The sequence below is a fragment of the Lipotes vexillifer genome, unplaced genomic scaffold (assembly GCF_000442215.2).
Source record: "Lipotes vexillifer unplaced genomic scaffold, Lipotes_vexillifer_v1.1 scaffold90, whole genome shotgun sequence".
Taxonomy (NCBI): domain Eukaryota; kingdom Metazoa; phylum Chordata; class Mammalia; order Artiodactyla; family Lipotidae; genus Lipotes; species Lipotes vexillifer.
Genome location: NW_006782310.1, coordinates 4,836,552 through 4,852,033, shown reverse-complemented (window position 1 = coordinate 4,852,033; position 15,482 = coordinate 4,836,552). Strand labels below are relative to the sequence as shown.

Here is a 15,482-nt window from a genome sequence, read left to right as displayed (position 1 = left end):
GTGTGTTAGTTTCTGCTTTATAACAGAGTGAGTCAGTTATACATATATATATGTTCCCATATCTCTTCCCTCTTTGTCTCCCTCCCTCCCACCCTCCCTATCCCACCCCTCCAGACAGCCACAAAGAACCGAGCCGGTTTCCCTGTGCCATGCGGCTGCTTCCCACTGGCTATCTACCTTACGTTTGTTAGTATATATATGTCCATGTCTCTCTCTCGCCCTAACACACCTCACCCTTCCCCCTCCCCATATCCTCAAGTCTGTTCTCCAGTAGGTCTCTGTCTTTATTCCTGTTTTACCCCTAGGTTCTTCATAACATTTTTTTTTTCTTAAATTCCATATATATGTGTTAGCATACGGTATTTGTCCTTCTCTTTCTGACTTACTTCACTCTGTATGACAGACTCTAGATCTATCCACCTCATTACAAATAGCTCAATTTCGTTTCTTTTTATGGCTGAGTAATATTCCATTGTATATATGTGCCACATCTTCTTTATCCATTCATCCGACGACGGGCACTTAGGTTGTTTCCATCTCCGGGCTATTGTAAATAGAGCTGCAATGAACATTTTGGTACATGACTCTTTCTGAATTCTGGTTTCCTCAGGGTATATACCTAGTAGTGGGATTGCTGGGTCATATGGTAGTTCTATTTGTAGTTTTTTAAGGAACCTCCATACTGTTCTCCATAGTGGCTGAACCAATTCACATTCCCACCAGCAGTGCAAGAGTGTTCCCTTTTCTCCACACCCTCTCCAGCATTTATTGTTTCTAGATTTTTTGATGATGGCCATTCTGACTGGTGTGAGATGATATCTCATTGTAGTTTTGATTTGCATTTCTCTAATGATTAATGATGTTGAGCATTCTTTCATGTGTTTGTTGGCAGTCTGTATATCTTCTTTGGAGAAATGTCTATTTAGGTCTTCTGCCCATTTTTGGATTGGGTTGTTTATTTTTTTGTTATTGAGCTGCATGAGCTGCCTGTAAATTTTAGAGATTAATCCTTTGTCAGTTGATTCATTTGCAAATATTTTCTCCCATTCTGAGGGCTGTCTTTTGGTCTTGTTTATGGTTTCCTTTGCTGTGCAAAAGCTTTGAAGTTTCATTAGGTCCCATTTGTTTATTTTTGTTTTTATCTCCATTACTCTAGGAGATGGGTCAAGAAGGATCTTGCTGTGATTTATGTCATAGAGTGTTCTGCCTATGTTTTCCTCTAAGAGTTTGATAGTTTCTGGCCTTACATTTAGGTCTTTAATCCATTTTGAGCTTATTTTTGTGTATGGTGTTAGGGAGTGATCTAATCTCATACTTTTACATGTACCTGTCCAGTTTTCCCAGCACCACTTATTGAAGGGGCTGTCCTTTCTCCACTGTATATTCCTGCCACCTTTATCAAAGATAAGGTGACCATATGTGCATGGGTTTATCTCTGGGCTTTCTATCCTATTCCATTGATCTATCTTTCTGTTTTTGTGCCAGTACCATACTGTCTTGATTACTGTAGCTTTGTAGTATAGTCTGAAGTCAGGCAGCCTGATTCCTCCAGCTCCATTTTTTGTTCTCAAGATTGCTTTGGCTATTCGGGGTCTTTTGTGTTTCCATACAAATTGTGAAATTTTTTGTTCTAGTTCTGTGAAAAATGCCAGTGGTAGTTTGATAGGGATTGCATTGAATCTATAGATTGCTTTGGGAAGTAGAGTCATTTTCACAATGTTGATTCTTCCAATCCAAGAACATGGTATATCTCTCCATCTGTTTGTATCATCTTTAATTTCTTTCATCAGTGTCTTATAATTTTCTGCATACAGGTCTTTTGTCTCCTTAGGTAGGTTTATTCCTAGATATTTTATTCTTTTTGTTGCAATGGTAAATGGGAGTGTTTTCTTGATTTCACTTTCAGATTTTTCATCATTAGTATATAGGAATGCCAGAGATTTCTGTGCATTAATTTTGTATCCTGCTACTTTACCAAATTCATTGATTAGCTCTAGTAGTTTTCTGGTAGCATCTTTAGGATTCTCTATGTATAGTATCATGTCATCTGCAAACAGTGACAGCTTTACTTCTTCTTTTCCGATTTGGATTCCTTTTATTTCCTTTTCTTCTCTGATTGCTGTGGCTAAAACTTCCAAAACTATGTTGAATAAGAGTGGTGAGAGATCTTAGAGGAAATGCTTTCAGTTTTTCACCATTGAGAATGATGTTTGCTCTGGGTTTGTCATATATGGCCTTTATTATGTTGAGGTAGGTTCCCTCTATGCCCACTATCTGAAGAGTTTTTAACATAAATGGGTGTTGAATTTTGTCAAAAGCTTTTTCTGCATCTATTGAGATGATCATTTGGTTTTTATTCTTCATTTTGTTAATATGGTATATCACATTGATTGATTTGTGTATATTGAAGAATCCTTGCATCCCTGGGATAAATCCCACTTGATCATGGTGTATGATCCTTTTAATGTGTTGTTCGATTCTGTTTGCTAGTATTTTGTTGAGAACTTTTGCATCTATATTCATCAGTGATATTGGTCTGTAATTTTCTTTTTTTGTAGTATGTTTGTCTGGTTTTGGTGTCAGGGTGATGGTGGCCTCATAGAATGAGTTTGGGAGTGTTCCTTCCTCTGCAATTTTTTGGAAGAGTTTGAGAAGGATGGGTGTTAGCTCTTCTCTAAATGTTTGATAGAATTCACCTGTGAAGCCATTTGGTCCTGGACTTCTGTTTGTTGGAAGATTTTTAATCGCAGTTTCAATTTCATTACTTGTGATTGGTCTGTTGATATTTTCTATTTCTTCCTGGTTCAGTCTTGGAAGGTTATACCTTTGTAGAAATTTGTCCATTTCTTCCAGGTTGTCCATTTTATTGGTACAGAGTTGCTTATAGTAGTCTCTTAGGATGCTTTGTATTTCTGCGGTGTCTGTTTTAACTTCTCCTTTTTCATTTGTAATTTTATTGATTTGAGTCCTCTCCCTCTGTTTCTTCATGAGTCTGGCTAATGGTTTATCAATTTTGTTGATCTTCTCAAAGAACCAGCTTTTAGTTTTATTGATCTTTGCTATTGTTTTAATTGTTTCTATTTCATTTATTTCTGCTCTGATCTTTATGAATTCTTTCCTTCTGCTAACATTGGGTTTTGTTTGTTCTTCTTTCTCTAGTTCCTTTAGGTGTAAGGTTCGATTGTTTATTTGAGATTTTTCTTGTTTCTTGAGGTAGGCTTGTATAGCTATAAAATTCCCTCTTAGAACTGCTTTTGCTGCATCCCATAGGTTTTGGATCATCGTGTTTTCATTGTCATTTGTCTCTAGGTATTTTTTGATTTCCTCTTTGATTTTTTTCAGTAATTTCTTGGTTACTTAGTAATGTATTGTTTAGCCTCCATGTGTTTGTGTTTTTTACGTTTTTTTCCCTGTAATTCATTTCTAATCTCATAGTGTTGTGGTCAGAAAAGATGCTTGATATGATTTCAGTTTTCTTAAGTTTACTGAGGCTTGATTTGTGACCCAAGTTGTGATCTATCCTGGAGAATGTTCCATGTGCACTTGAGAAGAAAGTGTAATCTGCTGTTTTTGGATGGAATGTCCTATAAACATCAGTTAAATCTATCTGGTCTGTTGTGTCATTTAAAGCTTCTGTTTCCTTATTTATTTTCATTTTAGATGATCTGTCCATTGGTGTAAGTGAGGTGTTAAAGTCCCCCATTATTACTGTGTTACTGTCGATTTCCTCTTTTATAGCTGTTAGAAGTTGCCTTATGTATTGAGGTGCTTCTATGTTGGGTGCATGTGTATTTATAATTGTTATATCTTCTCCTTGGATTGATCCCTTGATCATTACGTAGTGTTCTTCCTTGTCTCTTGTAACATTATTTTAAAGTCTATTTTATCTGATATGAGTATTGCTACTCTAGCTTTCTTTTGATTTCCATTTGCATGGAATATCTTTTTCCATCCCCTCACTTTCAGTCTGTGTGTGTCCCTAGGTCTGAAGTGGATCTCTTGTAGACAGCATATATATGGGTCTTGTTTTTGTATCCATTCAGCAAGCCTGTGTCTTTTGGTTGAGGCATTTAATCCATTCACATTTAAGGTAATTATCGATATGTATGTTCCTATGACCATTTCCTTAATTGTTTTGGGTTTGTTTTTGTAGGTCCTTTTCTTCTCTTGTGTTTCCCACTTAGAGAAGTTTCTTTAGCATTTTTTTAAAGCTGGTTCAGTGGTGCTGAATTCTCTTAGCTTTTGCTTGTCTGTAAAGCTTTTGATTTCTCCATCGAATCTGAATGAGATCCTTGCCGGGTAGAATAATCTTGGTTGTAGGTTCTTCCCTTTCATCACTTTAAGTATATCATGCCACTCCCTTCTGGCTTGTAGACTTTCTGCTGAGAAATCAGCTGTTAACGTTATTTGTTATTTGTTGTTTTTCCCTTGCTGCTTTCAGTAATTTTTCTTTGTCTTTCATTTTTGCAAATTTGATTACTGTGTGTCTCGGCATGTTTCTCCTTGGGTCCCTGTATGGGACTCACTGCACTTCCTGGACTTGGGTGGCTATTTCCTTTCCCATGTTAGGGAAGTTTTTGACTATAATATCTTCAAATATTTTCTTGGGTCCTTTCTCTCTCTCCTCTCCTTCTGGGACCCCTATAATGCAAATGTTATTGCATTTAATGTTGTCCCAGAGGTCTCTTAGGCTGTCTTCATTTCTTTTCATTCTTTTTTCTTTATTCTGTCCTGCAGCAGTGAATTCCACCATTCTGTCTTCCAGGTCACTTATCCGTTCTTCTGCCTCAGTTATTCTGCTATTGATTCCTTCTAGTGTAGTTTTCATTTCAGTTATTGTATTGTTCATCTCTGTTTGTTTGTTCTTTAATTTTTCTAGACCTTTGTTAAACATTTCTTGCATCTTCTCGATCTTTGCCTGAATTCTTTTTCTGAGGTCCTGGATCATCTTCACTATCATTATACTGAATTCTTTTTCTGAAAGGTTGCCTATCTCCACTTCATTTAGTTGGTTTTCTGTGGTTTTATCTTGTTCCTTCATCTGGTACATAGCCCTTTGCCTTTTCTTCTTGTCTATCTTTCTGTGAATGTGGTTTTCATTCCACAGGCTGCAGGACTGTAGTTCTTCTTGCTTCTGCTGTCTGCACTCTGGTGGATGAGGCTATCTAAGAGGCTTGTGCAAGTTTCCTAATGGGAGCGGATGGTGGTGGGTAGAGCTGAGTGTTGCTTGGGTGGGCAGAGCTCAGTAAAACTTTAATCCGCTTGTCTGCTCATGGGTGGGGCTGGGTCCCTCCCTGTTGGTTGTTTGGCCTGAGGCAACCCAACACTGGAGCCTGCCTGGGCTCTTTGGTGGGACTAATGACAGTCTCTGGGAGGGCTCACGCCAAGGAGTACTTCCCAGAACTTCTGCTGCCAGTGTCCTTGTCTCCACAGTGAGCCACAGCCACTGCCCGCCTCTGCAGGAGACCCTCCAGCACTAGCAGGTAGGTGTGGTTCAGTCTTCCCTGGGGTCACTGCTCCTTCCCCTGGGTCCTGTTGTGCACACTACTTTGTGTGTGCCCTCCAAGAGTGGAGTCTTTGTTTCCCGCAGTCCTGTTGAATTCCTGCAATCAAATCCCACTAGCCTTCAAAATCTGATTCTCTAGGAATTCCTCCTCCCATTGCCAGACCCCCAGGTTTGGAAGCCTGACGTGGGGCTCAGAACCTTCACTCCAGTGGGTGGACTTCTGTGGTATAAGTGTTCTCCAGTCTGTGAGTCACCCCCCCAGCAGTTATGGGATTTGATTTTACTGTGATTGCACCCCTCCTACCATCTCAGTGTGGCTTCTCCTTTGTCTTTGGATGTGGGGTACCTTTTATGGTGAGTTCCAGTGATTTCCTCTCGATGATTGTCCAGCAGCTAGTTGTTATTCTGGTGTTCTCACAAGAGGGAGTGAGAGCACGTCCTTCTACTCCGCTATCTTGGTTCCTCCCGTCTTCCTTTTTAGAAAATATTTAGTTTCTCTTTTTTCAAGGGCATCCAGATCTTAGTGTTACTTACATAACAGCTTTTAATCTCATTTGGTTCTCTCAAAAAGAAAAAAAACTATTCATTATATGGCAAGTATTGGGGGCTCTTCAGACCCATAACAGAACATTTTACCTAAGATTTCCCTTAAGACATCCATCCTGCACCCCTGGAAAATTCTATATGTCATAGGTCACCTTCCATATATGTTGATCTGAAATCTCTACGTTCAGATTAGGGTTAAATTGCATACTTGGTGTAGTTAGATGGTTATAATAGTTCCATGTCAAACTTTCTTTCTACTGGATTCTCAGGTTTCTTGCTCCATGCTGGAAAGCAAAGAATCATCTCTGTCTCCCTCATCCTTATATCCAACCTAGTTTTATTAAATGTATCCAGAAATGTAATTTTTCATTTCTCTCCATCTTCCTTGCTATCATCCTGGTCCACGCTGGACTTACGTGGGTGATAGCAGTTGCCTCCTAACTGGCCTGTCTACATTATTTTGTTGTCCTAATGTAGAGGAGAGCAGGCAGGGGGATTTGTTTAAATGTTTGTTATATGCTCTCATATATATATGCTCTCATAGCACTGTGTATTTTTCCTTTGTAAAATATATCAAAAATTTCAGTCAAAGAATTGTATAATCATTACCTGTGTAAAGCCTCCCTCCCTGTGGGTGATAAGCTTCCTTGGGAACAAGGACTATGTGTATCTTGTTTTACGGCATATTGATATATTGCCACCATTCAGCGCAGGGAACATTACAGGCTCTTAATACTTAGGGAATGAAAGAATTGCTTAAAAAGTCTATGTTCTACAGATAATCATTGGCAAACAAATAAAGCATCAACTAAAGTAATTTAAAATGTCATGAATTCACTTATTTTCACAAATATTTAAGTACTTTCTCTGTGTTTGAGGCATTTTGCTAGAGGTAGGTAAAAAGATTTGTCTGTGCTTGCCTTTAAAAACTCTTATAACCTAAGAAGGTACAGATATTTTATATACTGTTAGAGCTAGAATGAAATCTCAGGTATGGTGATGATTAAGTCATATTCAAAAGATACTGCAAATGAGAAATCTATTATTTTTGTCACAGTTTTCATTATCTTGAATATTCTATGTAAGTAGTAATAAACAGGCACTGTTGTTCAAACAGTGAGCTTTATTCCTGGGCTCTGAGATATGGACAATATCTCAAGTATGGTATTCAGTTGGTTAAAAAACCTAGTGATAAATTCAAGGCTAACTAATAGAGCTTGTTTATAAAGACAAAAGCTTGTTAATGGTGCTTTACTACACGAAAAGTATTTTAGTTTTATAACAAATACATATAGATATCACAGTGTAGTTTTAATTTATAAAAAGTGTAGAAAGTATGGGGTTTCAGTGCCCAAAAGAGGCACTGGAGGAAACTAAACAATTGGTTAGCAGATCACTAAATTCTTGGAGGACATGCCTCTAGCTTGTTCTAAATCAATGGCCTGAGGCAGAGCTCAGCTTTAATGTGTGCATGAGTCACCTGGAGATCTAGTTAAAATCCCTATTCTAATCCATTAGGTCTGGGGTGTAGCCTGAGACTGTGCATTTATAACAAGTTCCCGGGGGATGCAGTGCTGTTTGCATAAGACCAAATTTAAACTGTGTGACCTAGGGGGACATTCAGAAAGATGAGTGTGTAATTTTTCTTTCATACTACTGAAGCATTAATTCTTTACCTTTCTGAACAGTTTATGCCTAAAACAAACTACTAGGTGCTATGCAAGTTAAGTACAGGCCCTGCCCTTAGATGGGGTTTATTCCATTAGAAGTCTGTTACTCTGCTGTCTTTTTCGATGAAATCTTTTGCTTAACTGTTTACCTAAAGATGTATGCATAAGGAAACTGCCTATTTTAAAGTATTGCTTTTCCTTGCTATTGTAGAATCAGAAAAAACCTGAAAATGATGATGATGTGGAGATTAAGAAGCAGTTGTCCCAGTATGAATCTCAACTGTCAACAAATGAGGAGAAAGTAGACACAGATGATCGTAAGTCCTTATAAATCTGAGGGCTGGAGGAAATTCAGTGCTCTGTGATTTGCAGGCAACCTGGACTGTCTGGAAGAGGGGGAACCATATTCCACCCCCACCCGCACCCCCTTTTGTTTTGGCTGTGCCACGTGGCTTATGGGATCTTAGTTCCCCGGCTAGGGATCGAACCTAGGCCCCAGCAGTGAAAGCACGGAGCCCTACACTGGACAGCCAGGGAATTCCTCCACCCACCCACCCCCGCCGCTCTTTTTTTTAAACTCATACTTTCTTTTAATTGCCAGTGAGTTGGTTATTTCTATATATACTTACATCTCTTTTTTCTCTAATTTTTTATTTTGAGGTAAATTCAGACTTAGAGAAAAGTTCCAAGAATAGTACAAAGAATTCCTGTACCACTTTCTTATATTCCCCATTTATTTTACCTACATTTATCATTCTTTGTCTCTTTCTCTCTGTATACATACATACACATTTTTTTTCTATACCATTTGAGAATAAGTTACAAACATGATGCTTCTTCACCTCAAAATACTTAAGTTTATGTTTCCTAAGAAAAAGGACATCCATTCCCTTGTAATCACAGTTCAGTGATCAAAATCAGGGAATTAAAGCTGATACAATGCCATTTTCTAGTCTATAGACCTTTTTCGTGTTTTTCCAATTGTCTTAATAATTTCTTTGTACTCCCCTAACCCCTAAAAGGAAAAGAAATGATCCAGAGTACAATTCAGGATCAAATGTTGCATCTAATTGCCCCTCATTTTGGGTTTGTCTAATGTTTTCACATTAGGTTGATCAGTTTGGGCAGGAATACCACAAAGTGGAGTTGCATCCTTTGCAGTGACATGGTGTGCCACCCGACATGATGCTCTCTGTCACACACAGGTGGTGTTAATTTTGATCACTTGGCTAACGTTGTGTCTACCATGTTTCTCCATTGTAAAGTTACTGTTTCCTGTAACTTTTTAGCTTGGCATTTCTTGTTGGACAGACTCAGTTAAAATTAAAATTTTAAACGAAACGCCTTACGACGACCTTTGAGGTCCTGCCCTGCCCTCCACTCTCCCCAATGGTTTGCCCTGTCCAGCGTCACTGGCCTCCTTTTTATCCTGTGAGCACACCAGGTCTGTGTCAGGGCCTGGCACTCACTGTTTCTCCAGTTCAGAGTACTCTTATCTCGGGTCTTCATATAAATTCCCCCTATCATTCCAATCTCAACTCAGACATCTCGTCCTCAGAGGTCTTCCCTGATCACCTGAATACAAAGGTCTCCCAGTCATTCTCCTTCATGTTACCCTGTTCTGTTTTCTTCCCATGCGTTCCAGTGCCTTAGATTACCTTATTTATACATGTATTTCTTTGTTAAGTGGCTGTCTACCCACAAGACAGTAAGCTTCTCGAAGGCAGAGACTTCGTGCTGACGCACTTTGTCCCAGTATCTGGGCAGGTGCCTGGCCCAGAGCAGATGCTCAATATATAGTTGCTGACTAAGGAGGAAGAAGAACTTTATTGTTGCTACCAAGTTATTTGTAAGATTTCCTGTCCACCCTTTATTTTCCAGCATGTTGCTTTTCTCTAAAGAGCAAGTGAATACTCTCATTCGTCTTCCTGCATCTATTCTGTCTTCAACCTTTGTAATGGGCTCCAGTGAAATTTATAATGATGAGAGGAAACAGCTATTCTAGAATTGGGCCACAGTATTGGGAATGCTCCCAAGAAAGTTGATACCAGTGTATAAAAAAGAAAAAACAAAAACTTATTGTTGCAATTTATTTTACACAGATAGATAACAAATGTTTCTTGGTGATGATGGTATTTCAGATTCTTCTGTTTTTCCTTTTTCTTTTTTTGGCCATGCCATGCGGCTTACAGGGATCTTAGTTCCCCGACCAGGTATTGAACCCAGGCCCTCGGCAGTGAAAGCACCAAGTTCTGACCACTGGACTGCCAGGGAATTCCCCTCTTCTGTTTTTCCTTGAATTTTGAAAGAGAGGAACTCAGATGACAGAATTATGCATGTTTCTTATTTCCAATTTTCAGTATTTTTCTGGAATATTTTTCTTAAATATTTTAAATATCAAAAATGAAATATTTTTATAAAGTAAGTATGTGCTTCTTTTATAATTGGAAAAAAATCTTCTTTAAAAACATAAGGAGGCAGAAGAAATTAAGGGAGGATCTGGGGGTAGTTACTGAAGGTTAACATTTAAAGTTCATTCTTAGTACGTGAGATCATTTAACTACTGATGTTTTTCATCAACAATACTCTAATGTCTAGTTCTGCCAGGTCTGTTTGAGAGAGTTGCCATGCTTTAAGATCTTTTGTTGACTTTGTCAGTGGAGACGTTTGAAATGTGTCCATGCACATTAACAAAGCCATTTGACTTTGTTCCAATGTCCTTTATGTTTATACCTAGGACCTGAAGGCTATTTGCGAGCTGACTCACAAGAGCCCTCCCACTTTGATTCTCAGCAGCCAGCAATCTTGGAAGAAGAGGAGGTCATGATAGCTCATGCTCATCCACAGGAAGTTTACAATGAATACGTACCCAGAGGGTGCAAGAATAAGTGCCATTCGCATTTCCATGATACACTTGGCCAGTCAGATGATCTTGTTCACCACCATCATGACTACCATCATATTCTCCATCACCACCACCACCAAAACCACCACCCACACAGTCACAGTCAGCGCTACTCTCGGGAGGAGCTGAAGGATGCCGGCATTGCCACACTGGCATGGATGGTGATCATGGGGGACGGCCTGCACAATTTCAGCGATGGCCTAGCAATTGGTATATATCTACGTATCTGTCCCTTGTTGGTTGACTCTGAAAATATCACATGAAAGTACCAGTCTTATTTTAACAAGTAATAGGTTGGTTTGATAAGGCTATTGACTTCTAAGATTATCAAACTGTTATTTCGTTTTTGGCTGCTTTGACAATGAAGTACTTGATAAATGTTAGTTTAAGTCCTAGAAACTGTGCTTGGCCCTTTATCTAAATTTTGACTACCAAAAGTTGTTTTAATTTGCAGGCTCAGGCTCTAAGGTATTTGGAGCACATGTGAGGATTTTTTATTTTTTCCCAATACATTTGAGTTCCCTTATCTGCAATATAAACAGTATTTATTAAAGTAAAATACTTCCACCATCTTTTCTTTTATGCTAAAGTAATCTTCATATATCTGATAAGTTTAATTACTAATCTCTACCCAAAGAAGAATTATAGTATTTTTGCTATTAAATTGTTGTGCTACAATCGAGAGGTAATAGAAATACTTAAAAATTGTAGTAACTTGGTGCTGGGAGGAACCATGGAAATAAGTACAGATTAGGTAGCCAAGGCCTGGCAAGGTGAACCCCTTGCCAAGGAGGCAGTGCTGTTTTGTAGCCCAGCCTGGCTCCCTGGGAGCTTGGTGCTCTTCCTTCTGTGCACTGTTCATAGCATAAGCGACAATGGAAGATGTGCAAATACTCAGACATGGTAGTCTAATTATATAGTGAATTCCTCTGAGGCCAGGAAACATATTTGTACTCTTGACTGCTGAGGGGTTTTTCCTAAACCTTTTAAATCAGTTTGTTTCATATTTTTAAGTAAGTGTTCTATGTGGTAGCAATTTACTTCTCAGGTTTGTATAAGATCATTTAATCACTCTAAGGCATAGTGGAACCTTCCCTTCTCAATTGTATCTGCTTGTGCTCCTTTGGGAAATTTAAATCTAATTGAATGTAATCTAACATTACTTATGAAGAAGGTACAGAGTGCAGTTGAGAAAGTTCTGTTTATTCACAACCAGAATATATTTTATTTCTTTTGTATTTCATTGTGTATGCTGTTAAGATTTTAAAAATACACACCCACAAAATAATGCAATGATTTTTACACAGGTGCTGCTTTTACTGAAGGTTTATCGAGTGGTTTAAGTACTTCTGTTGCTGTGTTTTGTCATGAGTTGCCTCATGAATTAGGTAAGAGAACCCTACAAATGGTATTTTCCAGGTGGGTAAAGTGTCTTAGTGTCCCTGGCTTTTGCTAATGATAGCTTCCAGCAAGCTTCCTCATTTATGCCTTCTCCTAAGTCTACTAACCTAGCCAGCTTTCTTTCTTACTGAGGACAAGTTTGTTTCCAGCCAGAATTCTAACCCTGCGATTACAGTTACACAATTTCCTGTGTGGGGTTGCCAGAGAGATACCTGAGTCCCCTCTCTTTTCCTCTTCCCCTACCAGATATCTTCCTATACCAGCATACTGGTGACATCAGTGATCGTTTTCTTCATATGCACAATATGAATAAGACCACAGGAATCTAAGAATCATCTTCCATTAACAGACAGAAGTTGACAAAGAGTATTTCACTCACTAGAGCTAAAGAAATGAGAAGTTGATGAATAGTGTTTTGAATTCTTTTTCTCTGTCACTGGGACTTAAAACCTTCCCAGAGTTGTCCTGGTTCCCAGTTCGTGTCCTTGTTTTTCTTCATATAGATGCATATTCGCACATACGTGTAACGCCATTTTCACTTTTGTTCCTTGGCATGTGTTCTGCCATTTAGAAGGCCTCCCGTCTTCATGCTCCATGCTTGTAATCCTCAACATCTGGTCTGTGTTGTGCATTCTATTTTTATTTTTGTTTATTTATTTATTTATTTATTTATTTTTGGCCACACCACACGGCTTGTGGGATCTTTGTTCCCCGACCAGGGATCGAACCTGGGCCCCCTGCAGTGGAAACGCAGAGTCCTAACCACTGGACCGCCAGGGAATTCCCTATGTTCCACATTCTAGATCCTTCATGTGCCATGAAGCCTCTCTCAGCTATTCTCATCTTAATTTCTTTTTTTCTCCTTTTATAACCAGAACGTTAGACTCTTTAGCTCTTAATTATATATTTCCTTAATCATTTGCTGATCATTTCATTTGTGTTCTCTACTCCCTCTTCCTCCTTGTAGCCAGTTAAAAGCTCCTTGAAGACAGTGCAAGAGCACAATAGTTGATACTTATTGACATTTATAGTATTGACATTCATTGACAAAGTGGAAACCTTAAGAAATACTTTGGATAAAAGACATCTTAGTTTATAAAGCTGTTAGGATGTTTACACTGATTAACACTGTTAGCCCTGAGTAATTTTTTTTTTTAAGTTAATTAATTAATTGATTTTTCTGTCTGCCTTGGGTCTTCGTTGCTGTGCTCAGGCTTTCTCTAGTTGCAGCGAGCAGGGGCTACTCTTTGTTGTGGTGCGCGGGCTTCTCATTGCGGTGGCTTCTCTTGTTGTGGAGCACGGGCTCTAGGCGTGCGGGCTTCAGTAGTTGCGGCACGCAGCCTCAGTAGTTGTGGCATGTGGGCTCAGTAGTTGCGGTTTGCAGGCTCTGGAGCACAGGCTCAGTAGTTGTGGCACATGGGCTTAGCTGCTCTGCAGCACGTGGGATCTTCCTGGACCAGGGGTCGAACCCGTGTCCCTGCATTGGCAGGCGGATTCTCAACCACTGCGCCACCAGGGGAGCCCTGGAGAATTTCTTAAATCTGGAAAGTTTTTTGCGTATGTGTCTTAAAAATGATTTTTTAATTACCTTATCTCCTTTTTTTGTTTTCTGTTAAAGGTGACTTTGCTGTTTTACTAAAGGCTGGCATGACTGTTAAGCAGGCTGTTCTTTATAATGCTCTGTCAGCCATGCTGGCATATCTTGGAATGGCAACAGGAATTTTCATTGGTCATTATGCTGAAAATGTTTCTATGTGGATATTTGCACTTACTGCGGGCTTGTTCATGTATGTTGCTCTGGTTGATATGGTAAGTTTTTAAGAAGTCAGTAGAGAAAATGTTCAATGAAACCATTTTTAAAAGGGTTTAGATTAAATATGGTTGCAGTGAGAAGTGATTCTGTGCTCGACAAAGTAGCATATAAACTATAAGTCCTTGATGGTTTTATCTTTTTGGATTGTTGCTCACAAGCACATCTTTGTCCTGCCTAATGTGTATAAGGATACACAAAAGTATCTACCCTCTTATGATGTATCTTTTTGAGAGGAGAGTTTCAGTAATTAGGCATTGAACTGTCTATAGACATGTAGGAAACCTAGCACAAGCCACATACTGTTGGCGAACTGTGTATACTTTAGAATGCTTAAAGATTTCTTATTAATGGATGAAGGAGTCATCTTTTTGTCACCAAAGTCCACCTAACAATCTCAGCCAATCTTATTGCTAAAATTATATTTTATATGATGTAAGGCTTCCATATCTCTGAATTTCAAGCGAGCCACATGTTATATACAGATACAGACAGTAAGCAGGGTAATCAGTGTAGCTCTCCATTTTACAGTGGAGCAAGCTGGACCAATATAAATTTTGACTTGCTGAGCAGACCATGAATAATCATTGTTAATTAAACTGTTAGAAAATGCTGTGTGACATTATTAGCTAGAGTCAGTATATATATGTGGTCATGTTTTAGAGAATTGACTCATAATATATCCAGCTACATATAAAGCTGTCCTGCAGATTCTTCTAAAAACTAATCTGTGGTTCTGGAAACTTAAAGGTTGCTCTTTTTTTTTTAAGGTACCTGAGATGCTGCACAATGATGCTAGTGACCATGGATGTAGCCGCTGGGGATACTTCTTTTTACAGAATGCTGGGATACTTTTGGGATTTGGAATTATGTTGCTTATTTCCATATTTGAACATAAAATTGTGTTTCGTATAAATTTCTAATTAGGGTATAATTGCTAGAGTAGCTTAAAGCTATAGTTTGCTGTCTATAGTTTGAGTAGGTCATAGGCAGATGAGTTAGTATGCTGTGATATGTAGCATTTACGGTTAGTGGATTTTGTGATTTTTGTATTGAATATTGCCATTTGTTATGCTTATAAGGTCAGTTATGGTGGTAACATAAAGGTACTTTTAATATTTAAGTTATTCTATTTGGGGAATGTAAGCTATATGTGCAATTTACCAATATTACCGGTTTATGGTATAAACAAGAGATTTGGCATGACATGTTCTGTATATTTCAGGAAAAAAATGTCTTTAATGCTTTTTCTAGAACTAATTTAATATAGTAATTCCCATGCTGGATTTTAGGCCTCTGAAGAACTGCTGGTGTTTAGGAGTAAGAATACACATGAAGCCTAAGATACCAATAAAGCTTAAACTGAATTTAAGCTAAGAAATAAGGGAAAAAAGAAAAGAAACTGTATAAATTGAGAAGGCATAGGTTTCATATTAAAAAAATCACAAAACTGGTTTAAAAATAGAAGGGAAAAATTTAGATTTAAATGAAAAAAGGCAATATTGAGTATAGAGTACATTGATAAACATTTTTGTCAGAGTATTAATGTTCCCATAAAATCTCAGCACTTTTTACTAATTTAGTTGTACCTTTAACTTTGTATAATAGAGACATCTAAATATATTTAATAAACTCAAGCAAAAT

The 15,482-nt window shown here is 38.3% G+C and overlaps 1 protein-coding gene and 1 non-coding gene across 3 annotated transcripts in view; one reads left to right on the top strand and one right to left on the bottom strand.

The window, feature by feature from the left end:
• SLC39A6 (solute carrier family 39 member 6) overlaps positions 1-15,237 on the top strand; it is a 25,664-nt gene extending 10,427 nt beyond the window's left edge. The window contains exons 5-9 of one of the 2 annotated variants that reach the window (XM_007455212.1): positions 7,934-8,039; positions 10,460-10,837; positions 11,935-12,015; positions 13,647-13,837; positions 14,609-15,237. In XM_007455212.1, coding sequence (XP_007455274.1) covers positions 7,934-8,039; positions 10,460-10,837; positions 11,935-12,015; positions 13,647-13,837; positions 14,609-14,761 — 909 coding nt within the window. In that variant the 3' untranslated portion in view covers positions 14,762-15,237. Of the gene's footprint in view, positions 1-7,933; positions 8,040-10,459; positions 10,838-11,934; positions 12,016-13,646; positions 13,857-14,608 lie in introns of those variants that run through there. The other variant, XM_007455213.1, reaches the window with a different exon arrangement.
• On the bottom strand, positions 12,736-12,808 carry TRNAG-UCC (transfer RNA glycine (anticodon UCC)). The gene has a single exon. It is a non-coding gene; the product is annotated as a tRNA-Gly (tRNA).
• Positions 15,238-15,482: the final 245 nt, after the last annotated feature.